Source organism: Panthera tigris, chromosome B4 (assembly GCF_018350195.1).
Source record: "Panthera tigris isolate Pti1 chromosome B4, P.tigris_Pti1_mat1.1, whole genome shotgun sequence".
In the NCBI taxonomy this organism is placed as follows: domain Eukaryota; kingdom Metazoa; phylum Chordata; class Mammalia; order Carnivora; family Felidae; genus Panthera; species Panthera tigris.
The window spans coordinates 75,028,185-75,056,066 of NC_056666.1; the positions used below are offsets into that span (position 1 = coordinate 75,028,185).

At 53.4% G+C, this 27,882-nt stretch overlaps 2 protein-coding genes across 6 annotated transcripts; one reads left to right on the forward strand and one right to left on the reverse strand.

Moving 5' to 3' along the window:
* Positions 1–427: 427 nt before the first annotated feature.
* Positions 428–13,527, forward strand: CACNB3 (calcium voltage-gated channel auxiliary subunit beta 3). 4 transcript variants are annotated; one of them, XM_042992200.1, is made up of 13 exons: positions 428–469; positions 7,511–7,633; positions 7,850–7,972; positions 8,420–8,535; positions 8,763–8,827; positions 9,048–9,067; positions 9,266–9,346; positions 9,549–9,607; positions 9,778–9,887; positions 10,190–10,341; positions 10,544–10,639; positions 10,774–10,923; positions 11,382–13,527. In XM_042992200.1, exons 1-13 carry the CDS (start codon positions 428–430, stop codon positions 11,694–11,696), a joined length of 1,452 nt encoding a protein of 483 aa, XP_042848134.1. In that variant the 3' UTR covers positions 11,697–13,527. The 4 variants fall into 4 exon arrangements, 3 of the variants coding, with proteins under 3 accessions (XP_042848134.1, XP_007073024.1, XP_042848135.1); XR_006219928.1 differs by lacking the exon at positions 428–469 and adding an exon at positions 3,417–3,879 and having other exon boundaries at positions 10,774–11,110; positions 11,382–11,463; XM_007072962.2 differs by lacking the exon at positions 428–469 and adding an exon at positions 3,417–3,879.
* A 69-nt stretch (positions 13,528–13,596) lies between these two features.
* Positions 13,597–26,678, reverse strand: DDX23 (DEAD-box helicase 23). Of its 2 annotated transcripts, XM_015540232.2 has the most exons (18): positions 26,592–26,658; positions 26,049–26,125; positions 22,951–23,159; positions 22,209–22,319; positions 21,217–21,310; positions 21,038–21,103; positions 20,093–20,231; positions 19,686–19,819; positions 19,436–19,548; positions 19,066–19,209; positions 18,739–18,964; positions 18,296–18,441; positions 17,756–17,933; positions 16,766–17,008; positions 16,196–16,347; positions 15,872–15,980; positions 14,909–15,083; positions 13,597–14,503 (listed from the first exon to the last, which is right to left on the reverse strand). In XM_015540232.2, the coding sequence occupies exons 3-18, from the start codon at positions 23,157–23,159 to the stop codon at positions 14,280–14,282; spliced, it is 2,463 nt and encodes an 820-aa protein (XP_015395718.1). In that variant the 5' UTR covers positions 26,049–26,125; positions 26,592–26,658; the 3' UTR covers positions 13,597–14,279. The 2 variants fall into 2 exon arrangements, with proteins under 2 accessions (XP_015395718.1, XP_007073025.1); XM_007072963.3 differs by lacking the exon at positions 26,049–26,125 and having other exon boundaries at positions 26,592–26,678.
* Between the last annotated feature and the right edge of the window lie 1,204 nt (positions 26,679–27,882).

The following is a 27,882-nucleotide window of genomic DNA, read 5'->3' on the forward strand; positions in this document are numbered from 1 at the left end:
GGGGCTCCAGAGTCCCTATCTTTTCTGGGGGGCCGGGTTGAGGAGGAAGGAGGAGGCGGAGGAGGCGGAGAAGGGAGGCGAGAAGTGGGGATGGAAGGACAGTGGGAGGCACCCAGATAAACAGAGAACAGAGACCGTAGAGAGGAGGAAGAAGAGACGGAAATGGAGAGAGCAGGACTGAAAGGTGACTGGAGAGGGAGAGTGACAGAGGCGGCGAGAAAGGAAGGGAGAGGGAGGGAGAGGGAGGGAAGGAGGAGGAAAGGGGGAGGGAACCCGGAGAGAGGGACACGAGCCGGCAGCGAGCCCGGCGGGCGTGGGGCGAGGCCAGGCGTGCAGGCGGGAGCCAGTGTGCAGAGCAGCGCCCGGGTCCTGCTCCCGCCTCGGAGCCCCTGGCCCGGGGGAGGGGGAAAGACCGCTAGCCCGGTCTATGTCTTTTTCTGACTCCAGTGCAACCTTCCTGCTGAATGAGGTAAACGCGGGCCCCCTCCCCAGTGGGTGGGAGGAGAGCCCCACTCCAAGCTAGGAGGAGGGCCCTCATTTGGGGGAGACTGCAGTGATGGGGAGGGAGGAAGATCGAGGAGGTGAGGCTGAGGGTGGAAGAGGCGGGCAAGAAAGGAGGGAGCAGTCAGAGCTGGCAGCTTCTAAGCACTGGGATTGGGACGGGAGGGGAAGACTGCCTGGGGAGCCAAAAAAGGAGCTAGATGAAAGGACGGAGATAAGAGGGATTCACCAAGCTCCCCTGGTGCCCCTCTCCAGGCTCCCTGAGGGCGGCCTAGCAGCTAGAATGCTGGGGGTTTGGGCTTGGTCCATCTTAAAGACTGCTGAGGAGAAGGACTTCCCAGAGATGCTGGCTCCTGCCTCAGTTTCCCCATTCAATGCAGAGGGATTAGGATCTGCCACCTTCCTGGTGCACTTACAGGAGAAGCTGGAATGTATTCCGGAGGCTCCCAAGTACTCCCACTCCCAAACTTGGTTATTCAGGCTTCTCCCCGGTGCCCTGCTTCCATACCTTGGGTGCCAGGCAGCTACCAGCCTAACAGCTCTCTCCTACAAGGGAGGAGAGCAGAAATCCTCTTCTCCAATCCTCGAAACCGTTTTTTGTTTGTTTGTTTTGGTTTGGGTTGGGTTGGGGTTTTTTTTTGCCCTCAGCTCTCCTCTTGTGCTCACCCCTGGAAAAGACAAGAGGTTAGGGGCCACGTAGATACTGACAGGCACATGTCTTATTTCAGGACAGGAAGTTGGCATGAGAACTGGAGCAGGCAGGTGTGGGTGAGATAAGAGATGCAAGGGGGCATTGAGTAACGACTCAGAGATAAGGGAAAGAGTGCGGCTCTGAAGCTCCTGTAAGACCCAAGGGATGGGCCCAGGTATGAAAGCTTGAAACCGTCTCCTGGGGGGGTTGGTTGGCACGGCAACTCATGCTTCAGAAGCAGACTTGGACACCACTGTCCCAGATGGGGATGAAAACAACAAGGTGTGTGAGGAAGGAGTGACACTGATGGCAGGTCTGCTGTGTAACTACAATCCCCAGGACCCCCTGGTGGCGGAGAGAGTCACAAAAGGAGAGATCAGGAGAGTAGATCCAGGGATGGGAAGAGAAGCAGATGCCCCAGCAGCTGTCGTCATTGGAATTATCACCCAGGAGAGAGCGCCTTGAGAGTCTTATTCTTTCACACCTCATGGCTCCTTTCTGCCCTTCTGGAAAAAACAGAAGGAACTGAAGAGGCAGAGAATAAAAGAGGAGGAGACAAGGAGTTCTGAGGAACTAGAAAGAGGGGGCACAGAAGTGAAAAGACAGTGTCTGGGAACTGGCACTACCAGAGAATCCAACGTATAACCAATCCCCAAATGGTGCTGGACTCAGGAGAGAACTGTGAAAGCCAACGGCCTCCCCCAGCAGTGCCTGGCCAGCTTGTAGGGCTCCAACAAAGTTGTCTGCCAAATCCAGCCGCAGGAAGATGCTAAGCAGGGCTGGGCTGCACCACTCACAGGGGCAGGCAGACTAAAGATAGTCTTAAGATGAGGCCCCTTCTCTCCTTCTTTCTTGTCAGTGGAACATGAAAAATTGACATAAATGGGGAAGCCAGTGGGGTTAGGTGGACTTCTTCTCTCCCATGTGCAATGCTTCTCCCATAGATCTCGTCAAACTGGGTCAGCTTTGGTTTTCTGACTCCCCTGTAGCTCAGGAAGGTAAAGCAACGAACAGATTTCCTGATTCACCCTCCTGGGTGTGAGAAACAGGGACTGGAGAAGGAATGAGCCCAGAAAGGCTCCAAGTGTAAACCCTCTTTCTAAATCTCACATCCCCCTCTTGGTGGAGTTAGGGCAGGTAGACCATCAAAATTCAAAGGAATAATGTTGCTCAGGAGATGGAAGAAAGGAGGGAGCTCCAATGGGTGGATCTTTGGGGAAGTTTATCCAAGATAAGGGTTGCTGCTCTGTCTCTAACCTCACATCTCAGTTCTCCTTGGAAGGAAACTGGTACAGCGTGGTACTGTGGCTCCAACCAGGATCCCGGCCACCCCACCCCCATCCTTTCTCTAAGGAGGGAATCTGGCCTTACACTAGTGACTCCGGTAGTCTTGCCCTTAACCCTCCCAACCCCAGTGTGGCCGGTATCCCACCTTCTGTTCCAGCCCCGCCAATCCCCGTACCTCCACCCTCCGGTTTCTCTCCCCCTCCCTTTAGGCTCACCTAAAACAGCCCCTCCCTCCCCCAGTTCCCACGGATGCCTTGGCAATGCATGGCACAGTCCTTGGCAAGGAAGCGAGCAAGGGAACCCCCCCCCCCCCCAGTCCTGGCCAGACTAGGATGGAATCTAATCGCGCAACAGGTGTGGGGCGGTCGGACCCAAAACCCCAGTTGCATGGGTTGGGCGACGTGGCCCTTTGCTCCAGGGTCCCAGCACGGGGGGCCGGGGGGGGGGGGGGGGGGGAGGAGCCCGAGCACCTGCTGGGGTAGGGGCTACTTTCACGCATTGGCTTGGGCTCGCCAAACCCATTCCTCCCCGTACCACTGCGGGGGTTTCTTTCGGAGTCTCTGGGCCGCCAGGGCCTGGACACGCGGCCCTCTCACCTGGGGCCCCTCCCCCTTCTGCCGCCCGTCCCCAGCCCCCGCCCCGCCTCTCCGATCTCCCCCAGTCTCTCCAATTTCCTGTCTCCCCCTTTCCTCTCTCTCTGCCTCGATCCCTCCTTTCTCTGTCTCCGGCCTCTAAGCCACCTGCGCCCTCGGCTTTCACGGCTTGGGTCCCATCTCCGCGCCCCCTCCCCTCCCCCGCTCCAGCCCTTTGTTTCCCGGCGGAGTATTTCCTGGGTTGCTGAGCGTCTCTGTCTCCGCATCTCTCCTCGCCCCGCCTCCTCCCAGCCTAGATCCGCCCCGCCCGCAGTCTCTCCTCCCCTTCCTCCCCGCGGCCCCTCTGCCCCATAGGTGCTTGGGGACCCACCTTCTCCCCGGCTGCGGCCGGCCACCCTCTCCAGGCCCGGTCTCGGGCTCCCCGGGTGGCCGGCGCCCCCCGCCGCCGCCCCCGCCTGCTCCCGGGGAGGGGGTCAGGTGGGCGGGCACTATTGTTGTAGGAGCCGGCGCCAGATTCCTCAGCCGCGCTCGGGGTGGGACCGGCAGGGTTTGGGGGGGTGGGGTGGGGGGAGCGGTGATTTGAGCTCCGAGCAGCTGGTCTTCGCGGCTCGCTCTCTCCTTCGCGCTCTCTCGCTCTCCGCCGCCGCCCGCAGGGCTGCGGGGCTCGGTGGCATCTCTCGGGCGCGGCCCGCTGTCCTCGCCCCTGCCTCCGGGCTGCTCCCGCCCCCGGCGCCGCGCGCTCCCCCCAGCCCGGACTCCCCCATGTATGACGACTCCTACGTGCCCGGGTTTGAGGACTCGGAGGCGGTGAGTGCCCACGGTGAGGGTGGGGGTGGGGAAGTTGGGGTGACTCCTCTTCTCCCTTGGACCCTTCCCCCGTTCATTACTTTGAAAAACGCCTCAGTGGAGGGGCAGGGCCAGTAGGGGGGGCGCTCCTGAAAAGTGGGGAGATGAATTTCCATGCCCAAAGCTCCCCAGGACTCCAGTCCTAGACCGAGGGGTATCGGGTGTGCGCATGGCGGGGGGTAGTGTGGGGGAAAGGCTCGAGCAGGTGGCCCCGAAGCCCAGGACTAAAGGGTAGAGGGAGGAAGGGCTGGAGACTGAGGGCATAGAGGCTGTAGAGAGGGCACGCGCAGTGTCTGGAGTTCCCAAAGGAGGATTGACTGGGTCTGAACACAACAGCTACTGGAGAAGCTGAGGCTTTGGGGGAGGAGGACAATTCAGACCTATGCTTCAAGTAAAGGACGAATTTAGAGAGCCTGGGATAACAGAGAATCAGGTACCAGCCTCAAAAGGATCATAAACTTGAGGACCTCCATTATTCCCCTCTGCTGCCCATCCCTGAGCATTGCCTTATTCCCTCACCCTGCCTGCAGCACAGTTTCTCTCCCAGGCTGGAAACTAGGCACCTGGCACATGGGTGGGCCAGCTGACTGAGCCCCATCCATTCCACGCCTCCTGCTGGGGCGTCCTCAGAGCAGTGGGCTTCCTGAGCGCCTGCTCAGCATGGAGGGCCTAGAGGTGAGGCCAGAGGGGCTGAGGGCCTGGGGATGGAGAGGAAGCTCTTTGCTCAGAGAACCAGGCAACTGATAAATATTTAATTCTCCTCTTTGCTTTTATCTCCTGACCCACTGAGACAAATCAGCTCATTAGGCAGTGATTCCCGGAGCTCAGAGCAGGGAGAGTGCCTGGAAAGATGGGGCAAAGATGGGCAGCAGCTTCTCTGTCCCTTCTCCGAAACACGCTGCATGAAGGTCTCCTTAGGAGAGGACCACTAGATGGCTTGGAAGGGGTCCCCGGTAGGTGCGGAGGGCAGAGCACTCTGGTCAAAAGGGGAGTATTTGGGTTTTCTCCCATCTCTTGCTGCCAGGCCCATGATACATGAGTTCTAGGGCTCAGGATAGGCAGCTCTCAGTCCTTTTCTGGGACTGGGCTCCTGCTGGGCCCAGTTCCCCATTGGGCCTCTGGGGCTAATTACATTGCAGCTAGAGCAGATGATTTTCAAGGCTCTGGTGGACACCTCTTTCTGACAGTTGAAGGGACAGCTGGCATGGCCCAGGGTGCCAAGGTGAGCTTGAGAATGAACCTCTCGGAGGGGCTGAGGGCCCTAGAAGGTTCTTCCCGTCCCTGGCAAGAAGGCAAGGGCTGTTGCAAGGTGAAGACTGACATGTGGATGTGTTGGGGGCAGCCTGCTACCCCCTTGCTGGCTCCCCACCCCTCTCTGGTTCCTGGATCACCCTCCCCCCGCTTCCCTTTCTCTTGCCTGGCTCCTTGCTCTCCCTGAGGCCCCCTCTGAAGCAGTAGGAGGGAGATCAGGCTCTAAATAAATCCACCGGCTCATCTCCCTCCTCTTCTTCCCCCGTGCCAGGCAAGAGTGGAGCTGCAGCCTGCCCACACACTCACCAGGCAAGGGGGGCACCACCAGGGCACTGTGCCAACTCCTGGCAGCTCCAAAGTACTGGGCCTCTGGCTGTTTTGGCATAACAGGGGGTGGGGGAGGCAAGACCCCAGAGCACCCTTGGCAGGGCAGCCCTGGCCTCCCAAGTGATACCAGGGCACGAAGGATGCACCCATCCTTGGGTCCTGCTCTGAGGACTTGGGAATAATGGAGAGGGGGTTCCGTCGTGAGCACAACTCCTTAAACATTTAGGGGAAGATCCTATGATTCCCATTCTGAGGTGAGAGGCCAGGTGACCCAGATGTTCCAGGCGGGGACATTAAGATTACTAAATTAGGCCGAGAGCCTGTGGAACAAAGGTCAGAATCCTCTTCCTGCACAGGCCTGGACATCTAGAAGGCATCTGATACCTACTCATCAAAGTGAGTTGTCATCCCACCTTGCCTCTTGCCTCCTTTCCCATTGGTGCCTGCTCGCATTAGACAGCTGTCTCCTGTGCCTAAGACCCCTGAAAGGAGGTCCCCCCCACTCTGTTGACAGCACAAAGGTTCTTCCCGAGGCTCAGCCGCTCTTTCTCCTGCTGCCAAGCCAGCCTTATTTTGTTCTCAAGAGAGATGGGGAACAGCAGGCAGACTCTACTCCTCTGTAAAATGAAAGACTTTTTCCCTTTGTGCTCTCTTCATGCCTTCCATCTACCACAGACATTGTGTTTCCTTAGGCTCAAGGCTCCGGGCTGATATCAAGCTGACCAGCCCTCTTGCCGATGCTGGGGCTGGGGCCGAGGGGCAGGGTGGTACGTGAGTTTGTCTTCCCCACTGAGACTCTGGCTTCTGCTGCCTTCTGTAAGTGCTCATGCACAGTGAGCTTGAAGGAATGTTCCTCAGCCTGAGAACATTCTAAAACCTACACGCACACACACTCCCACATGGACCCCTTAGCCAGACTCCTACCTTATCTGTGCCACCTGCACTTCAGAACTGATGGAAATACCGCTTCAAGCCTCTGATCATAAAGAGTGGAGACTGAGACAGAAAACAAAAGATTCCCTTTCCCCTAGTCTGACAGGGAAACACAGACATCCTGACGTCTATCCTCCTGTCCTAAGGTCAGCTTTCCTTCCTCACTTGCGTGTCTCCCTCTTGGTGACCTCTACAACCCTCCAAACGTACCCCCTTCCTATTCGCAGGACTCAGAGACTCTCCCGGCTCTGGTTACTAGAGACCCTGTCCCTACATCCCCAGGGTCCTCGGCTGGGTTGCCTGGCACTGACAGCGCCTTCCTTCAGGGCTGATATCCCCTTGGGGAAGGGCTGGGGAGATACAGGCCAGATGGTGTGGCTGAGCCTCACTGGGGCCCAGGGACACAGCTTTGTGTTGCCTTCTCAGTCTGTCTTGTTTGCTGCCCACACCTGGCCAGTTGCCCCAGCAGGTGTAAGGGGAAAGAAAGTGGGGGTGGGGAGAGAGGAAGTGACTTCCAGGAGTTGGCAGCACCGTGTCTTCCTCTTCACCCTGGAAGGGTAGGCACCTGGGGAGAGGAGATCGAAGGGGGTAGATGGCTCTGTCCTGACACCCAGGAGAGAGTGCCACGCCAACCAGTGTCTCTTGACTGTTCCCAGCTGACTGTACTGCTGCCACGCATTTTAAAGGGATAAGGCCCAGGATGCTTTGCAGGCTGATATGAACAAGAGGGCTGGGTCTCCTAGATCCAGAATCATCTCCAATATATCATCTGCAGTACGTTTCCCTTCACTCTGCCCCAGAGGCCAGGGTAGAGGAGAGGAAAGGGAGGAAGGAGGAAAGTGAAGGCTCTGTTCAGAGCCGCAGTATTAATGGGCTTGTGGGGAGGGGCCCCAATCTTAGCACGTATGGATTGGGCTGGCTTTCCTGCAGCCCCAGAGGCACTGGGGCCCTTCTCAGGGAGATGAGAGGGACCACCGGGGTCCAGCACGGACATGGACAGGCTGGGGTCAGTGGAGCCTCTGCTGTAGGGTTTAGAGGATGCCTGTAGTGCCCAGCGGTCACAACCTCTCCCCCATGCCAGGGTTCAGCCGACTCCTATACCAGCCGCCCATCTCTGGACTCAGACGTCTCCCTGGAGGAGGACCGGGAGAGTGCCCGGCGGGAAGTGGAGAGCCAGGCTCAGCAGCAGCTTGAAAGGGCCAAGGTATCAACTTGGGCTGGCAGGCTAGGCTGGGCTGGGTGGAAACTTGTGCTGGGTCCTAAGTCCCCAGGGGTCAGTGGGCAGGATGCTCATGAGTGTGAAAGAGTGTGTGTGTCATGGGCGTCCTGTTGGGGCCTCCGCCCTCTACTGATGGGGCATTGAAACTAAAAGGGGTGCTGTGAGGCTCCCCTCATTTGCACTGATGGCCAAATTCCCTAGCACAAACCTGTGGCATTTGCTGTGAGGACCAATGTCAGCTACTGTGGCGTACTGGACGAGGAGTGCCCAGTCCAGGGCTCTGGAGTCAACTTTGAGGCCAAAGATTTTCTGCATATTAAAGAGGTGACCAACCCCAACCCCCAAAGAGGAGCCACCTAATCCCCCTGCTCGTGCCCTAGCTCCCCTGCCTCCTACTTCAGTCTTAGTCTATAAACAGGTCCCCAGACTCCTCAGCTCTTATCCAGAACACATACCCATACGCCCCTCATATCTACAACCCAGTCCCCAGGGCCTCCATCCTTCTGAGACCTGGCTTGGGCCTCAGTCTCCATATGTGTAAAGTGAGCAGTTAGATGAGTTGCCTCTTAGGTTACCTGTGACATCGGTGATGCCTTGCACTGAAATCTTGGGTGGCTCAAACCTGGCTGCCCTTCCCTCTGGCACCTTCTCCTGCCCTCCTCCTTTTGTGCTGCCTTCCTCAGACCGCTCTCTGAATGCCTCCTTGGCTCCTTCACATTGAAGAGCCAGGACTGAGGCCTGGGCGCCTCCTCTCACCGCCCCTTCCCCCAGAAGTACAGCAATGACTGGTGGATCGGGAGGCTAGTGAAAGAGGGTGGGGACATTGCCTTCATCCCCAGCCCCCAGCGCCTGGAGAGCATCCGGCTCAAGCAGGAGCAGAAGGCCAGGTGAGAGCAGGGTTTGTGACTCAATAAACGTACCCCCAGACACATGTACTTTACCCGCAGCACACATTAACACCGCACAAATATGAAAGCCAACACGCATTAATACACCTGTCACACACGTGCGCCTCCCTCGCTAGTTAAGATGTAAGGAAATGTATACGACAGTGAAATAATGTGTAGAAAATGCATTCACACAGAAGCTTATTGACCTCCCTTTCTGCTCTCAGGAGATCTGGGAACCCCTCCAGCCTGAGTGACATTGGCAACCGACGCTCCCCTCCGCCATCTCTAGGTAGCCTCCCCCCAACCCACCCATCTTGGGTAGGTGGGTAACTAAGACACAGGGAGAAAGGGAGCTTGTTCCCAGGTGAGCTGTGTGGGAGGGGGTTGGTGGAGGGACCAAAAGAGCTCGGAGAAACCCAGTGTCTCCCTTGGGGAAGGGAATAAATACCATGCCCCCAGGGCTTTTCCCCCTTCACCAACTTTAATCTTTTATTTCCTTTTCCAAAAAGCCAAGCAGAAGCAAAAGCAGGTGAGTCAAGGAAGGGACCTGGGCTGGGGGGGCTCATGGCTTATGGCTGTGGGACAGGTTTCTGGGCAGTCCTTATTGGAAGGGCAAGAGAACAGAGAGAGGGAGGGAGCCCAGAACTTCTGGATCTGCTCTGCACCAGTCAGGCATAGGGCAGGCGACAGGGCCATGGCTTTGCCTGACCTCGGGTCCATTCTGCAGGCAGAACATGTTCCCCCATATGATGTGGTGCCCTCCATGCGGCCTGTGGTGTTGGTGGGACCCTCTCTGAAAGGTTATGAGGTGAGAGAAGGCCCCTAACCCCAAAGGGTTGCCTCTACCCAGCCTGCCGTGGGAAGACCACAGGGACAGTGGGAGGGGTGTTCTGCCCCCACCAGGTCTGTGTGTGGAGGGGGCGGGCTCCAGGGCCATGCCTAGGGAAGCTGCCCCTGCGCAAGAGGGCCCCAGTCAATCCCATGCCTTTCCCCTCACCCCTGCCACCCAGGTCACGGACATGATGCAGAAGGCTCTGTTCGACTTCCTCAAACATAGATTTGATGGCAGGTAAGTTGTTCTGGCCTCAGGTGGCATGAGAACCAGGGGGAAGATCATTATCTCCTTCCAGGTGCCTGTAGCAAGGTCTTTTCTAAAGAGAAACTCAGCGGGAACTGGGTAAGGAGAAGCCTAAGGCTTGGAATTTAGAGGTGGGCTGTGATTCTCCACCGCCACCCCAGGATCTCCATCACCCGCGTCACAGCTGACCTCTCACTGGCAAAGCGATCTGTGCTCAACAATCCTGGCAAGAGGACCATCATTGAGCGTTCCTCCGCCCGCTCCAGCATTGGTGAGAAGTCCCGGTCTCCTGCTTCTCCACCCACTCAAGCCTTAGTGAGACCCTTTCTCCTACCTCTCCCTTCCCCGGCACCTGCAGTCTTGCCCAGCTTCTCTACCCGCCCCAGGACTGGCAAGAACCGCCCCAGTCTCCCCGGTTCCCCGTTTCACTGCCTGCCTGCACCTTGATGAATATACCCTCTCCCTCCAATTCCTTCCCGTCCACCACCGCGGAGCGCTCCCACGGCCCCACGGGACTAAGAAGTAGGTGGAGCCCCGCGGTGAGCGTCATGGCCCACTTGCCCCCTCCCGCAGCGGAAGTACAGAGTGAGATCGAGCGCATATTCGAGCTGGCAAAATCGCTGCAGCTGGTAGTGCTGGATGCCGACACCATCAACCACCCGGCACAGCTGGCCAAGACCTCCTTGGCCCCCATCATCGTTTTTGTCAAAGTATCCTCACCAAAGGTACCTCACCGCCGATGGAGGAGGCCCACGGGGCTGCCCTCCCAGAACGCGGTACACCTCTGCCTGATCCCTGCCCGAGGGCTCCTGAGTTCCCTTTTCCTGCTGCCCCCTTCCGAATCATCCTCACCTGCTGCTGATGCTGTAGCACAAGTGGGGGACACGCCGGGTTCTCTCTAGGCCCAGCCCTGCCCTTCCTCCTCAGGTCCTCCAGCGTCTCATCCGCTCCCGGGGGAAGTCACAGATGAAGCACCTGACTGTACAGATGATGGCATATGACAAGCTGGTTCAGTGCCCACCAGTGAGTGCCTGGGTCAGCTACTCCTGTGCCCACTCTAGCTTTTCCAGGGCAGGGGAGTGAGGGAGACGGGGGGGCGGGGTGGGGGGCTGCTACCAAGAGGCAGCCAACATTCCCCCTTTCCCTCTCTTCCCCAGGAGTCATTTGATGTGATTCTGGATGAGAACCAGCTGGAGGATGCGTGTGAGCACCTGGCTGAATACCTAGAGGTTTACTGGAGGGCCACCCACCACCCGGCCCCCGGCCCTGGACTTTTGGGCCCTCCCAGTGCCATCCCCGGACTTCAGGTACCCGTTTGCAGTGGGCACAGGTGCTCAGGCTGAACCCGCCAAAGTACTGCCTGCTCCTGGCCCAGGCGATTGTCCTTGGCCTCCAGCTTGAAGGCCAAAGGATCGGAGAACTCAGCTGTGCTATACAGAGCCAGGGCAGATGGGGGAAGGAACTTCCTGATGAGAGAGGGAATAAATCAGTGAGGTGGGTAATCAGAGGTTACTTTTCTGGGTTCAAAAGAAACACTCTCTTTACCTTAGTCTGTCTTGACAGCAGAGCCTGAATTTTGCAGGAGTCAAAAGCTCCCGTTTTCCATGTCTCACGTGGAAGATGCCTCTCCCTCCCTCCTTGCACTGTTTCCTGTATCCAGGAACTGAGAGTCGAGGGGGCAGAACGGCTCCCACCCAGTTAGAGGTGGGAGGGAGGCCAAGGCGAGGTCTGCCCTGCCTACTTAGAGCTGTCCTGTTGCCCCCAGAACCAGCAGCTGCTGGGGGAGCGCGGCGAGGAGCACTCGCCGCTGGAGCGGGACAGCTTGATGCCCTCAGACGAGGCCAGCGAGAGCTCCCGCCAAGCCTGGACAGGGTCTTCGCAGCGTAGCTCCCGCCACCTGGAGGAGGACTATGCGGACGCCTACCAGGACCTGTACCAGCCTCACCGCCAACACACCTCGGGGCTGCCTAGTGCTAACGGGCACGACCCCCAAGACCGGCTCCTAGCCCAGGACTCGGAGCACAACCACAATGACCGGAACTGGCAGCGCAACCGGCCCTGGCCCAAGGACAGCTACTGACAGCCTCCTGCCGCCCTACCCTGGCAGGCACAGGCACAGCTGGCTGGGGTGCCCACTCCAGGCAGGTTGGAGTTAGACTGGCGTTAGGCTGGCACTAGGCTCAGCCCCCACAACCCCCTGCCCGGCCCCAGCTCCAGGGCTGCCTGTGGTCCCAAGGTTCTGGGAGAAGCAGGGAGCCAGCCCCCTTACCTCCTGGGCACAGTGACCCCCGTAGGCTCCCATTCCAGGTACTAGCTGCGTGTGCTGCACCCCCGGCACCTTCCTCTCCTGCACAAGAAGCTGCCCCACCGGCAGTGCCCTCAGGCCAGGATCCCCTTAGCAGGGGCCTTCCCACCAGACTCAGGGAAGGGATGCCCCCTCAGAGTGACAAGAGGGTGGGTGTGGGCAGCATGGCATGAGGAAGAAACGAGGCCCCTGAGCAGGCCCAAGTCCCGACAGTCGAGGCACTCAGGGGTTGTGCTTGGGGTCCGAGGTCCTCCACTCGCCTCACTGCCACACAGCAGAAGTGAGACAATCAGAGCCCGACAGGGTGGCACTCCCGTCCATCAGCTGGAGTGGGGCATCCAGACACAAGGCTGGAGCAGCAGGCAGGCTAGGCCGGGGCCAGAGGCCTCACAGCCGAAGCTCCTGCAGGGAAGGGTTCTCCTCGCCTGTCGGGAAAGCTTCTCAACATGTGACGGGACCAGAGACCAGGAACACGGTCACCCCGAACGGCAGACAGGAGCCAACCTGGACTGGGGGGTTGGGAAGGGAGAGTGTGTATAGCAGAGGATGTATGGAACAGCTACAGGGGCCTCCTCGCCCCGCTCATTTTTTGCTCTTGCCTCCTGTCATTTCTGTTCTTGGCCCTCATGCCTCCTGGGGAACGTGGCCCCGACTTTATTCACTGATTCATAGCTGCTGCTTGTTAAGTTAGGGTTAGGTGGGGAGAGATAGGACACAGTGGACAGCCCCCAGCAGCCCTGTCTACCCGACTACCCTTGCCTTATGGCTCTAACGTGTGACCTACAGAGCATGTTCCACAAGACCCCCACCTCACTGTCATCTCTAATAAATACCATGCACAGTCCTTCAGGCTCCTGTTCTGTGTCCGCCGGTTCAGGTGGCCAGGTTCCTCACGGCGCAGGCCAAGTCTAGAAGAGAGAAGTATCCCGGCCTCCTTTCTCTCACAAAGGACCCGCTGAGTGGGAAGGGCACAAGGACAGAGCTGCGGGAAAGACTGCACTCCCGGGCAGCCCCCTCATGCCCAGGTACCAGGAGGAAAACATTCAGCAGCACAGAAGGGACCTATTCCGGGAGGTGAGGAAGAAAAGGCTTAGTCACAGCCTTACACCGTCCCTGCCTCGGGTCGAAAAGACCCAAGAGTATTTGTAATTTGAACTCCAGGCGCTTGCCCAGCTCTGCAGCCCTCTCCCCACAGCCTTCCTCCGTGGGCCCCAGCTCATCGCTCTTTAATGCCCCTAGTTCCCGTCTCCACCCCTCTCGTGAGCAGCGGGCTCAGCCACCAGGGAGCCACCAGCAAAGCTGCTGAAGACTGAGTGCCATCCAGCCGCTGGCACACCACAACAGGCCACAACTGGGCCCCACCTGCCGGTGTGGCACAACTGCTCTCCATTGTCACCCTTGTGCAAAGCTCCCCAGAGGGCGTGCGGGCAGGCAGGACTACAAGTTAAGGGAGGCTACAGCAGGCAGCAAGATGCACTCCGACCCTGCGGCCCTTCCATCTCCCCTCAACTGGCCGCCTGTAGATTCAGGCTCTCAGCTGAGGCCCCAGGAGCGTCTCTGGATGCGATTTTCTTTCATCTCCCAAGTCAGCCCACCGCGCCCAATGCCGTCCTCCTATCTCCCGTGGCAGCAGGGAAAACCCAGGAGATGCTTGTAGCTGGAATCAGACACAGCCTTCATCTTCATGTGTTTATTCTCAGAACATACAAACTCATCTTCTCAGAGAATAAAAAACAGAAATTTCACTCAGTGACTTCAAGATGGACACAGCCAGCTCACCCTGTCCCCACAGCTACTAAAAAAATTCCCTGGGTGAGGGATGCCCAGAGTGCACAGCACCCCTTGGCACAGGGGCCGTGCACAGCTCTAAACAAGGCTCTCAACTGGTTTTATAATCCAAAAGGGCAAACGGCTGTCAAAATGACAGAGTCCAAGGTCCATAATCCTCACAGTGCCAGATCCCCTGGGGTCACCTAGGGCAATGACACTGCTGCAGCTTCTGCAGTCAAGTCGGAGCCGAAGAGGTACCGTCGTGGCGGCCAGGTTTTTGTTCAGTCTGTGAGGCAGTGCCAACCGGCTGCCCCCACGACTGGCAAGAGCTGATGGCCCAGTGCAATCCCAAAGCCCTCCAGAGGGGCAGAGCCAGGCCAGAATCTGTGTCCTTTGTTCTCCCTGCCGCCTACAGCAGTTTCCTCTCCTTCTGCAGCCCCACGCTCGGGCCTTCAGACCTGAGGGTTTGGGCCGAGGAGTCTGATTGTTTCCTAAGGCCCCATAAGAGTGAGGACCTGGAAAGAGACGTAAGGATCCCGAAGAAAAGGCTTCAGAACATGCCCTTAAACTGACGGCAAGAGTGCCGTGTCAGGCAAAGATGGTCTCTTCCCGGCGCTTCTTGGTGAGGATGGTGCCTGGCTTGTGCTGGGCATCTGGGTGGTTGGCTAGCTCTGGGGGGCAGGAGGACACCGGACTCTCCAGGATGGCTTGCTTCAGCTCATAGAACACAGCGGAGTCCTCTTTGGTGAGGAAGGTGATGGCCACACCGCTCTTGCCAGCTCGTCCCGTGCGACCAATGCGGTGGATGTAATCTGGGGAAGGAGAGGAGTGCCAATGAGGGTACCGGGCCTCACTTGTAAAGGCGCCCCCCCACCCCAACACACCTCCGAGGGCAGTCAATACCCCGCCGCCCCCCCCCCCCGCCCCCCCGCCCCACGCGGCCTGACCCCTGCGGCGCCCACAGTGCCCTCTCCACCACTAAGGATGGGGATCAACCTGCCACACCCAGACTGAAAGCGGCCCACACTCCGGAGACAGAGCTGTCCCGGGTGCTGGGACAAAACCCATGGGAGATAAAAAGCAGAGCTCTTCCCACCGGGACAAGCAATCCCAGACTTGGAGCTGTGAGGAATGGCAGCAAGAGCCTCCGGCTTCGAGTGGAATGAGACAAGGAGGCCCCCTTTACCTGGATGGAAGCTGCTTCCACCCGCACTTACCTTCAATGTTTTTGGCCATATCATAGTTGACAACCATAGACACATCTTGGATGTCGATACCACGACCCGCCACATCTGTAGCCACCAAAATATCCTTGGCCCCAGCCTTGAGGTTGGACAGTGCAAACTCTCGCTGCTCCTGGCCTTTTCCACCATGCAGCGTGCAAGCATTGTACTGTTGGAACAACGGCAAGGTGAGAAGAGAGCAGTGGGGTCATGGAAAGACACAGAAGGGAGTGGAGACCGTGAGGGAGGGCTGCAGAGCAGCAGGGCAGACGCGGAAGGAGGAGGGGGAGAGAACAAGTGCTACTGGAAGCAAGCAGAGAACAGGTGAGCTGGAGAAAGGGACGGGAGAGAACAGGGTGTGGTGTGGCAGGGGCAGACAGAGTGAGGTCAAAGGTAAAGCCCAGGGGTGAGAGGGGAAAGAGAGTAAAAATAAAGTGATAGTAATAACGGTAAAGCGACTGGGGGGCAGGTGGCGCGGAGCCAGATAGACGGGAAGTCATCAAAGAGAGAATGAGGCTGAGATGAGAGCGGCAAGCAGGGACCAAGACATTTAAGGACGCTTGAAACACCAGTAGCAGGAGTAAAGGACACCAATCCCCCATGTCCCTCGTGATGCACCACCCACTTTCCCATACATCTATAAACACAAAGAACTCTGATCTACTATTCTACAGCCTCCCGTCCGGCCAGGATGCGTGTCTCAAAACCTGTCCCTGGCCCGGCCCCCTTGGAGGAAGACCCAAGGCAGCTCTGGCTGCCCTTGCAGGACTAGACAGGGGATCACACAACAGACCCAGTTCCCTCATCCCTGTCACACCACCCTTTTCCCTCCGGCCCTGACTTGAACCCTAGGTTAAAGAATGGGACAGGACTGAAAGGAGGAGCCTCAGAGGGGCCCTCTATTTTCAGAAAGTCCCACCAAAGAGAGCGGACTTGGCTCTCTCTCGCCAGACGTACCCCCATCTTCTCCAGAGATTTGGCCAAAACATCGCAGCCCTTCTTCTGGTTGACAAAAATGATAATGGGTGGATCAAAGCCTTGTTCCAAGATCGCCAGCAGCTTTTTCCTGGGGAGAAGAGGTAGAGGAGAAAAATGAGAGGCAGACCTTTGAGACGCACACTCTGATCTACCAACACCAATTCCAGGACCTTCGATCCCATGGCGTCCCGAACAAGCAAACCGCAGCTCTTTAGAACAGCAGAACATTCACCCTCCATCATCCCTCATACAGAAAAAAGCGCCTTCTCCATCATGTTTTGCCAGGCCCAGCCGCCCCCATACCTCTTTTCTGACTCTGACATGAGGAAGACCTTCTGTTCCACACGTTCATGAGGCTTGCCTGCAGAGCCAATGTACACCACAGCGGGTCGCCGCAGATAGCTCCGGGCCAGACGCTCCACCGCTGGGGGCATGGTGGCCGTGAACATGACTGTCTGTGAAAACAGGAAGCTCAGCCCTGGGCCCAGGCAGGCACCGCCATATCCTCCATCACCACAGGAAGTGTAGCCTGGGCTAAAGAACCTAAAACGAGCCGTGGAGTAGGCTTTAACAGCCACTGCCATAGGAAATCGTGTCCTTTGCTTTCCCACTTCTTTCCTCACTACCTGCTCACCAAGGTATTTTCCATCTTATGATGACACGAAGGGCTGAGAGCATTTGCTGGCACCCATAGTGGGGAGTAGCATGATGCCTTGGAACCATTTTCGAGGGCAAAGCCAATAATGGCTCCGCTGCCAGGACTGTCAGAGGACATGCTGGTAAATGTACCGTGGGCCCCCCCCAGGGCAAGATGGGCCTCAGAGCAGGTTTGGCAACTTGCCCCCTTTTCCCGGCTTAGGGAAGCGGCCTTACTTGGCGGTACTTATGTTTTCCTGACTCAAAGTTGGCCAACATCTTCTCAGGGTCCTCAGCTTCATCCGTGTCCGGCTTCTGGTTGCTGACAGGCATGTGCTCCAGGATCTTCTGGACATCTGGCTCAAAGCCCATGTCAATCATCCTATCTGCCTCATCCAGAACCACATAGGTACAGCGGCTCAGCACAAGGTAACGGTTCTCCAGCACATCAATCAGACGTCCTGGGGTAGCTATCACAATCTGGAGGGCACAGTGGAAACATATGCAGCCGCAGCACGTACCCCTTTCTTCTCCCTCCTGTGAACTATCCACCCGCTCAGACAACAGACCTCCAATGCTAAGGAACTTGGACCCCAACCTGCAGTTATGACTGCCGGCAAAGGTTCCTAAGAACCGGCACAGAATCGCTTGTTGCCACCTTGGATTTTTTTAAGGAGTGAACAGGGTCTCTGAGTAAGGCTCAGGAGTTAAACAGAAGAGGCAAAATCAGAAGGAGCTTTCTTAGATGGAAGAGAGACTAAGGGAAACCATGGAGAGAATTATACAAAGGGATTATGCCAGAAAGTTGCAAAAGACTCAATTCCTCCATCAAATTTCTTATCGAAAGCTCTCTTCCTCTACCTTGAGGAGCCAATACGTGAAGTCACTGACATGGTCTGGCAGAGTGAGTGACAACAAAGGCTGTGTGTGGTATGAATCTCAGCTCTGCTCATTGCCAGCTGTGACTTTGGGCAAGTTACTGACCTGAGCCTCAGCTTCACCTGCACAATGGAGGTCCACCACCTCTCTCTCTCATTTGGTTGTTGGTAAAATTAATGATGCGCACAGTACGATACCTGGTTCTTAAGTTCTCGACAAGTAACAGCACATATATATAAACCAGTCCTTTTCTTCACTTTACTGTACGTCTATGGCAGAAACCAGAAACACGGCCCCCAAACTGAGAACCCTCAAACAGTGGGCTGGCTGCCCGCTAGGTGAACGAACCTCACAGCCCATGCGCAGCCTGAAGCCCTGGTCCTCTCTGGAGATGCCGCCAATGACAGCCACAGTGCGGATGCCCAGTGGCTTCCCAAACTTGATGGTCTCTTCCTCAATCTGCTGAGCCAACTCACGAGTGGGGGCCAGGATGATGGCATAAGGGCCTTGGTCTGACTCTTCGATCCTGTGGTAAACGGGGCATCCCACAGTTCCGTGAGCTTTCGTTCTTATCCAACCACAAACAGGAGCAAGACAAAGTCACTCTTAAGGGCAGCTATGGAGATGGGGAGGGTGGTGGGAAAAGGATGCAAAGATCTCATTTAAAAATCAGAGACTCCAGGGCAGCCAAGTTCTTCAGGGAGTGGTCCTTACCAACAAAATCATACACCTCTTTGATACCATGATCCAATTATTCCCTAGTATCTGACCCAGACTAAAGAAGGGGGCTTCTGACTGTAGACTTAAAAAGAAAACCAAACGCTCAGTTGCCACTGTGACCTTTCCCACCCAGCCAAACCCACCCCAACTGGGACCTGCCGACCCCACCTGTCAATTTTGGGGAGAGTGGTGATCCAGACGAGCAATGGGATGAGGAAGGCTGCTGTCTTGCCACTGCCGGTCTCAGCCACACCAATGATGTCACGATTCTGTAGCCCAATGGGAATTGCTTGACGCTGGATAGGTGTTGGTTCCTGCAGTGACCCAGAGACAATAATGGGTACAGATGGAGTCCGGCTACCCAAGCCACTGCTGACAGAGTGGGCACATGGGCCAGCACAAGAGGAGGACAGCAGTTCACAGTGAGGAAACACAGTCACCAAAGGCCAATACTTCCACCAGAAAGTGAGAGCATCACCTTAGTGCTCCCTGGCAGAAGAGGAACAAAACAGAGGAACAAAGGAACAAAGCTCTCTGTTCCCAAATTAAGTGTGTATCCCCTAGAACATGGGAACACATCAGGTCTTCTGGGCCAAGCTGTCCCTCCTTACCTTGTACCCACACTTATCGATGACCTCCAAGATGTGTGGCGGCAGAGAAGAGTCTTTCCAGGACCGGATGGGATTGGGGATCTTGCCGCCTTTGGTGGTGATGCTGTAGTCCTCTCGGAAGATCCGCCAGTCCCGGTCCGTCATCTCATCTAACTTCTTCTGGGACCAGTGCCGATCATCCCAGCGCTGCTTGGCTTCCTTCTTACGGAGCTTGCGGAGTCTGGCCCTGGAGCGGGACGTGAGGAACAAGTGGGATCAGTATCCTTCCTCCAGCTCCTTTCTGTAGGTTCTGGGCTCTGCCCAACCACCCCCAGCCCTGCCACTCACTCCTCCTGTTCCTTTTCTTCCAGTGTCCGCCTCTTCTCCATCAGGTCTCCGTAGAAACGTGACTGCTCTCGTTTCTGCTGCTTCAGGTCAATGCCTGCAATGAAGCCTCGCCCCAACAACTGCACCTGGTGCCGTTCCTTGTATCTGAGGTGGAGACAGGGGTTTGTTATAGCAGCAGGAGGGAAGGGCGGACTACTGACATGAACCAATATGTACACCTTCGTAACTGGGGTCTCTCCTCACCCAGAGAGCTGGCTGACTATGCGCTTACCGATTTCCCCACCCCAGAATCTTACTGCTCTTTCTGTAGCACCAGTTCTTTCCAGGAACTGCCTTAAAAGACCTAGCACACAGGCCTGAAGCCACTCACAGGGGGTTGTAGTCGATGGACGTGTCCTCCGATGCGTCCCACTCAAAGACAAACTTGCGGTCATTGAGATGCCTTGTTCGGCGCCGCTTCTTGATACCACCCAGATAACGCTCCTGCCCAGGGACGGAATGCAAAGCCCATGAAGCTCCAGGCCCACCCAGATCTCACATGCAGAGATCGGAATGGCCAAATAACTAAATCTCATTCTTGTGTGTGGCGGGGGAAATGAGCACAGAACCAAGGCCTGCACCTTAATGGCATGCAGTTCCTTGCTCTTATCCTTCTCTTCCCGGATCTTCTGTCGCCCTTCCTCATCCTCATTTCCATTGGTCTCCCGCTCCATCCTCTCCCTGCGTTCCCGACGTTCCCGTTCCTGAGGGTCTTCTGCAGACCAAGGAAAGCAAAGCTGCAGAAGAACTCAGTGCAAGACAAAGAGGGCACGGACAGGATCTGGACGACAGACATCAAATGAGAAGGGGGAGATTTGCAACACAAGGGAAATGGAGACGTAACCCAGAGATATGCTCATCAACTCCCCCAGCCCTCCCTCTTCCAAACTCCAGAGCAAACAGGTTTCTGGCTCTCCTGAGTGACACTACAATTCCAACCCATCCTCTCCTGCTCCTTCTAAGGGCTACACAGGGGAGGAAAACGAACCCAACATTTTCCTGCCCAAGTCTTGGAACTGTTTCCTTTTCTTGCGCTCTTCTTCGAGCATCCTCTGTCGCTCCTCCACCTCCTGCTGTCGTCGCTTTAGGGCTTCAGCCTCTCGTTCCGCTTTGGAGAGGAACTTGGGCTACAAAATAGATTGGAACTGTAAACAAAGGATCTAGGAGCAGGGTATGATCACATCATTGATAAGGAGACAGCAGACGACCCAACAATATTTGCTCAGGCATTACACCTCTTCAGGAAAATACAGATAGGTCTAGGATCCCGCTATGGCCCGAACTATGTCCCCCTCAAAATTTATATGTCGAAGCCCTAACTCCCAGTACCTCAGAATATGACTGTATTTGGATAGAACCTTTAAAGAGGTGATTAAGGTAGGGGCGCCTGGGTGGCTCAGTCAGTTAAGCGTCCGACTTCGGCTCAGGTCATGATCTTGCGGTTTGTGGGTTCGAGCTCTGGGTCAGGCTCTATGCTGACAGATCAGAGCCTGGAGCCTGCTTCCGATTCTGTGTCTCCCTCTCTCTCTGCCCCTCCCCTGCTTATGCTCTGTCTCTCAATAATAAATAAACATTAAAAAATTTTTTATAATAAATAAATAAATAAATAAATAAATAAATAAAAGAGGTGATAAGGTAAAATGAAGTTCTTTGAGTGGACCCTAAACCATTCCTCTCTTGTAAGAGAAAACCTGGGCACAGAGAGACACCAGGGGCATGTCCACACAGAGGGAAGATCATGTGAGGACAGAGAAGACATCCACCCACGAGCCAAGGAGAGAGGCCTCAGAAGAAAACCACCCTACTGACACCTTGATCCCAGCTTCTAGCCTCAAGAACTGTGACAAAATTAATTTCTGTTGTTTATGTCGCTCAGCCTGCAACGTTCTATTATAGCAGCCTGGCCAGCTAACACAGACCCTCGAGTTCTCACCTTAGCCTCAGCTTCTTCCTCAGCCTTCTTCTTGGCCAGAAGTTCCTCCAGGGATAATGGCTGAGCCTAAAGATAAAAAAAATAGGACTTCAGTCCATAAAGGCTCTCTCCCTTTGAAGATTTATAACGTAGAACTTGAACTGAAGAGGAAGATGAGAGAAATCCTTCCTCTCCTTTACCTTAGGTTTCTTATCACCATGTTCATCGTCTTCATCCTTCTTAGAGTCTCTGTCTTTCCGAGATTTAAAATCTTTTCCTCGGCCAGGAGATAAACTTTAAGGAAAAGAAACGGGAAAGATCCATATCGCTATCTTGCCCTCATCCAGGCTGAGCCACAGAGAGGATAGAAGCTTTCCCATGACTCAACAAGACTGGCTTATGGCCATCCATCACGCCCTGAAGCTCCCTTTGCAGGCCTGGTCACTCTGCCTGCTCTGAAACCTAATGATGGGCCTGTCTTGGCCCCATTCTACCTGAATCTCCCTTTCCAAGACTAATCTCTTCTCACAAGATTGCCTTCACTACTGAGGGCAAAAATCTCTCTTCCAAATAGCAGGTGCGCATCAGAAAAAAAGAATCCTGCTTCATTTATAATACACAATGAATTTCGTCGACAAGGTCCCCCACCATCCACCCTTTCCGGGTACTGTTCTGTGTGTTCCCTCCCCATGCTTCCTTCCTACCTGTGCAGAGATTCTTTCCCCACAACTATTACAAGCCCAATCTACAAGAGGTCTCAAACACCCCCACCCCCGTATTTGCTATGGGAATTGTGTTCTTTGCCCTGAATCCTAACCTGCATACTCAGAGCCTAATAAAAACTTTGCATACAGAGTTTCCAGAGGAAAGAGGTCAAGATACTGGGGCATTAAGCTATCCCAACAAATACACGTTGTTTATCTTGGGTGGACACCTGAATGGTCCAATGGAACTAAGGGACTGTTTTGTAGGCTGGTAACCCTCTCCAACTAATTTCTAACTTTTAAGAACAAACTGACCCTCAAACTGTTGCAGCTTCAGTAACTGGCTATAGTTTCTAAGGATACGTGCTTTCTAAAAATGACAGCTCTGCAGTAACTACCACAACAACTGACTTCCCTATGGGCCTGCGCCAGCTCAGAGGCAGAGAGGAAGGCTTTCTCCTAAGGCCCGCTCCCATTCCCTCAGGTACCTGGATCGTTTACGGTCCTTGTCCCGTCGGTGCCCATCCTTATCCCGGTCTCGGTCCTTCTTATTCCGATCACGCTCCTTATCCCGTTCTCGTTCTTTGTGCCTTCGCTCTCTAAAGACGGCAAATTTAAGAAATCGTGTGAGATTTCCAGAGTATCCAGGTTCACTGCAGTCATAAGAAGGTTCTCATGATCTTTTTTTTTTTTTTTTTAATGTTTATTTACTTATTTTTGAGAGAGAGCAAGCAGAAGAGGAGGAGGGGCAGAGTGAAAGACACAATCTGAAGCAGGCTCCAAGCTGTCAGCAGAGCCCAATGCGGGGCTTGAACCCACGAACCATGAGATCATGACCTGAGCCAAAGTCAAATGCTTGACCGACTGAGCCACCCAGGTGTCCCTCTTACGCTCTTTTCTCCACAAAGCAGCATCTTTATAAATTGGGGAATGTGTCTCTAGGAGAAGCTATGAGGGAATTCTAAGAAAGTCGTCTAGATCTGAGTTGTACTGCTAAGCATTAATGGAATGATAGGCCGTAGTCTATGTGAACAGAGAAACTATCTTCCTCGATCACTTGGACCTTCATCCTACAAGTTCCCTCTTAACTTTTAAGAGCTGCTGGGTCACTAGGTGTAGAGAAATATGTGAAAGACTAGTGGCCTAATAGTGCAGGCATCAGAGGAACCAAGAATGAAGAAGTGTGAAATGTACTCTCCCTTCCCATATAGACATACAAAGTTACTTTACCGTTCTGTAGACTTGGAACGGGACCGGGAGCGAGAACGGCTACCTCCTCGACGCCTATCCCTTGAACGATGCCGCTTCCTGTCTTTGGATGGGGAAGACTTCCGGTCCCGGTCTCTATCCCGTTCTCTGTCAGGAGTCCGAGATCGCTTTCTTTCCTCCTTGGAAGGTGATGCATCACGGTCCTTTTTGTCAGCCAGCTCTCCTGCCATCTGTCATGGATAAGAGAAATCCTTATTATGTGCTATGTACTACTCTAAACCGTTTATATAATCACAAAACCCTATGAGGTAGATATACTGGAATGCCTACTTTATAGATGAGAGAATGGAAGCTCAGGTATATAAAGTAACTTGCCTGAGGACACACAGGTGGTAGGTGACAGAGTGCCAGGCACTCTGGCTCCAGAGACCCATTCTTATTTGTTATACTATACCATCCCTCTGTGATCCCTTTTTGTATACATATACGTTCACTTCTAAAAGTATATAACGGATGTATCTTATTTTTATAATTAGACTGTAAGAGTATGAAAAGAAATGTTAGCGAATGCATAGTATACTAGCTACCTCTAGAAACATCCTGTATTGCTTATCTTAGCAGTCTGCCAGCCCACTGGGATCAGTCAACGCATAAATGGCTAAGGGAGGTAAGTTCCCTTGAGCTCATAAAGAAAACTCAAAAGAGGAAAAAGAGTTACCTTTGAGATTTGGGATTACAATCTTAAATTGTAAGTGGAGAAAAGAGAACTTAAATTTAAATGGAGAACTTAAATTTAAATGGAGAAACAAACTCACTTTCACTCAGATTAAAAGAAATGTACTTCTCATTATACAATGGGAAAAACTTTGGTAAAGGGTACACAGAACCTCTATGTATTTTTTTTTTTTTTTGCAACTTACTGTGAATCTATAATTATTTCAGAAAAGAAAGACAGGTACCAAAAAATAAAGGTCACAGACTGCTGACTGACATTCCCTACTCAGATTCTCAGAGAGCCTTGACCGCTACCCAGTCCTATGAAAGGTTTGAGCAGGAATTTGTTCCATTCCCCTCCTGCCTGGGGGGACACTGAACACCATGTCACACTGTCAACTGTCCTTCTAACTACAAAATCCACTTCAGCCAGGAGCTAAAATGACAGTAAGTCTGAATCCACCTCTACCCCATCACTATCATCATCATCCATTCCTAACACTCAGGATACATTTCTCAGAACTTATTTTACCCCCAATGGTTCCGTTGGAATATCAGTGCCCCAGACTTTCACGTACAATCTCCCTTCCATGTAATTTCCTGCCATATACCTTTAAGAAAGGAGGATGTGTAAAGAAAAGAAAAATGAACAAGTAGCACTCTCATCTTACCTCACAATTGTCTGAGAAATGACTAAATGTTCTATATCAGTACATAATGCAATTATACTTATGTCTCTTCTACTCCGAACCCTAAGAAAACAACCCAGAAGAGAGGTATCTTCTCTGAACATCACTCATTCTCTCAGCAAATATTCACTAAGCACCAGAAACTGTTCTACCTGCTAGAGATATAGCAGTAAACAAAACAAAGTCTCTGATCTCATAACACTGAAATTCCAATGAAGCGCATAATGGGCAGAATAAGAGAATTTCAAATAGTAATGAGAAGTAATAGAATAAAACAGGGTGGAAATGATGGGGAGAGGTAGGAACAAGTGAGAGAGGGCTCAGGAAAGAGTGTTTTAGGTAACATGTAAGCTGAGACTTGAATGATGGGAAAGAGAGAGACTGCAAAGATCAGGGAAAAGATCTTATGGGGTAGAAAGTTCAACAAGTACTAAGGCATTGGGGTAAGAACTAGCGCAGCATATTTGCCAATTAAAAACAGACTTGTGTGGCTGAGTGACAGTGACCCAGGGGAAAGACTGATTTAAGGTGAGTTCAGAGAGATAGGCTGGAGTCAGACCATGGAAATGTGTTTTGGGCCCAGGTAAAGGAACCTGGATTTCAACCTAACAACAACAGGAACCTTAAAGGGTGTTAAACAGAGAGTGATGTGATCTAATTTTACATTTTTAAAGAATTTGGTGACTTGAAAGAAAATAATAGGGAGGCAAGAGTAGAAACAGAACCAGCAGTCTAGGCAACAGATGACAGTCGCTTGTTCTAGGAAAGTGGCAATGGAGATGGAAAGTAGTGAGCTTCAGGATATACTTGGAGGCAAAGCAGACAGGACTTACTGATGAAGGGAGAAAGGAAAAGAGGAGACACAAAGATAGCTCCTAAATTTATGGTGTGACTGACCTAATGGTTCACGATGCCATTAGTGACCAGCAGTGACTGGGGAAGGAAGAGATTTAAGAGAAAATCAAAAGTTTCATTTTGAAAATGCAATTCTGGAACTCAGAAGAACCTGGAGACAAAAATTTGAGTCATCACTGTATACATGGCTTTTAAAGCTATGGGACACTAAATAGTATTACCTAAATAGGCACTATAGTTAAAGAAAGAAATAAAAGAGAACCAGGATTGAGCTCTGGAACACTGTAACATTTAGAGGTCAGGCAAAGGAGCCAGAGAAGAAGACTGGAAAAAAGCAACAGCATTAAGAAAGAGGAAAAAAAGTTAAGGATGACATCACAGAAGCCAAAAGTGTGTTTCACGGAGGGAGTGATGAACTGTGCCGGTGGAAAAAGGCTAGGAGATAGAGTGACCCTTGTGTTTGGAAAAATGGAGATGATTGGTGACCTTGACAAGAGCTGTTCTGATGGCAAGGAGGAAGTAGAAGCCTGAGTGGAGTGAGTTTAGAAGAGAATAAGAAGTGAGGATAAGGAAACAATATAGACAACTTTTATTACAGGTTCTACTTATCACAATGGCCAGATAACCAGGCCCACCCTACTCATCGCTTCTCAACAGCCTTCCTTGCAAACCTCCAGGTCTTTGAGTTCCTCAGTTCTTGTAGGGTAGGGGCAGATTTTCTTTTTCATCCAATTAAGTATTTATCAAGTATCTACTATATGCAAAGCACCATGCTAGACTCCGTATTGAATTACAAAAGGAAATTAGGAAGATCCTGTCCAAAAAAAGGTTACAGAACAATAGAGGGTATGTGGCACTTACCAAGATGAAGGCTCAGATGAAGTATTATAGGAATTCAAAGAAGTTTCCTTTCATTTGCAAAGAAGATTTGGAAAGATCTGTAGAGGAAGTGGCTCTTGAGCATTTAAGTATAGGTAGAATTTGAAGATGTGTAATTGAGGGTGCGGAAAAGTCATTCCTAGCAAAAGAAATAATACAGGAGGCGCAGAGGCGGGAAAGCATGACTGGTTCTGGGAGAAAAGCCAGAGTTCCAGTTTGGCTGGAGCAAGGCTTACTCAAAACATGAAGGAATAAAGTCGGATGGAGGGTATCACAGGTGCTATGCTCATGGGCAAAGGTCTGGCCCGTAAGATCGTCCAGGGACCTGGCCTGTGTCTCCAGGAGTCAACACTCCGCCCTGGGGCCCGCGCCCCTTCACTCCAGCCCGCCAGAGCTCTCTGGGCTCATGCCCCTACCCTGAGGCATTCTTCCCCGCCTCGTCCCGGGGACAGGGGCCATCGCCGTGCCCCCACTCTTGCCCTCTCTGCAAGCTCCTGGGAACCGCCTCCATCGTTCGGGACTCACCACTCTGAGTCTGAACCGCCCAACGCGGCCTCAACGTCGCCGAACAGTCGCCATCTTTCCCGTTTCCTGGTCGCCGAGATGCATCCGCGGCCGCGCGGCATGCTGGGAAGGTGAGTTCCTGGTACCTGGCGGCGCGGGCAGACATTAAAAGCCTGGGAACTACTAATCCCACAACGCACCGCGCGAAGGCCAACCCCGGCCGCGGGGTCTGCTGGGCAATGTGGTTCGCCAAACATCTGAGTTTGTGGGAGAGTTTTCCGTGGGTTTGCTTCCAGTAAAAGGTTCTCTCGCCACGCAGTCTTCCTGGAATATGTTGGTTTTACTAAACTATCGTGGCTTACGACGAAGGAATTTAAGGGCTTCCTTAGATATCAATAACGCTTAATTATCACAAGCAACTGCAGTAGCAAATACTGGACCGTTTGTGGAAAAGCGTTTTTACAAAAAAAATAAAAATCTGTGAGATAGATTAGCCCAACTTTACAGGCAGACAAACTAAAGGTTAGGTTACAGGAGTAGCCTAGTATTTCAGATTGAGGGTAGGACAATTCATTGTGTGGGACTATCCGGAATTTAGAAGGACATTTTAGCAACCTTGTCCGGGCAGCACAATACCCAGTTGTTGTGGCAACTCAAAATGAGTCCATACTTGGATTACAGAGCCCTCCCGGAAGGATAGTATTGCCTGGGCTATGGCATCTGTTTTCTCAACATTCTTAATAGGACCCTGGCTTCCTCCTTTTCTTGCCCTTTAGAATCTGGCCAGCGGGGCTAGCTTCACATTTTTGCTTCTTTCTTCCACCTAGCGCCCCCACCCCCGCCCTGACTCAGATCCACAGAGTTTTCTTTACCCCAAATTGTATGTTTACTTCGTTTCTCTTTGCTCTTGTGGTTCTTAATTCACCAGCCCCACTTTTCCCCCACCCCCAAAAGAAACCCCAAACCTTGCCACTTATATAGAGGATGGTTTAGATAGGTATCAGTGTCTAATGACCTCTTCCTTCCCACTTTCCCATCATCAGCCTTTTGGTTTCAGTACCACGTGGCTGTAGGTCTGGCTTTTCCCTCCGAATGTATGTTCAGTTCTCTTCAAACAGAGCCTCAGGATAGACTCAAACAATTCTAAAACCTGAACATCACCCACAGTGGCTCAAAGTAACCCTGGAAGAAAAGCGTTTCTGCTCTTAGAACTCTGCAGCTTTGCACTTAACCACTTTTACCCTAAAGAAAGATCCGAAGGGAAAGGCGGTCTGAGATCTAGTAGATGTAATGCATGCAGTGAACACTGGAG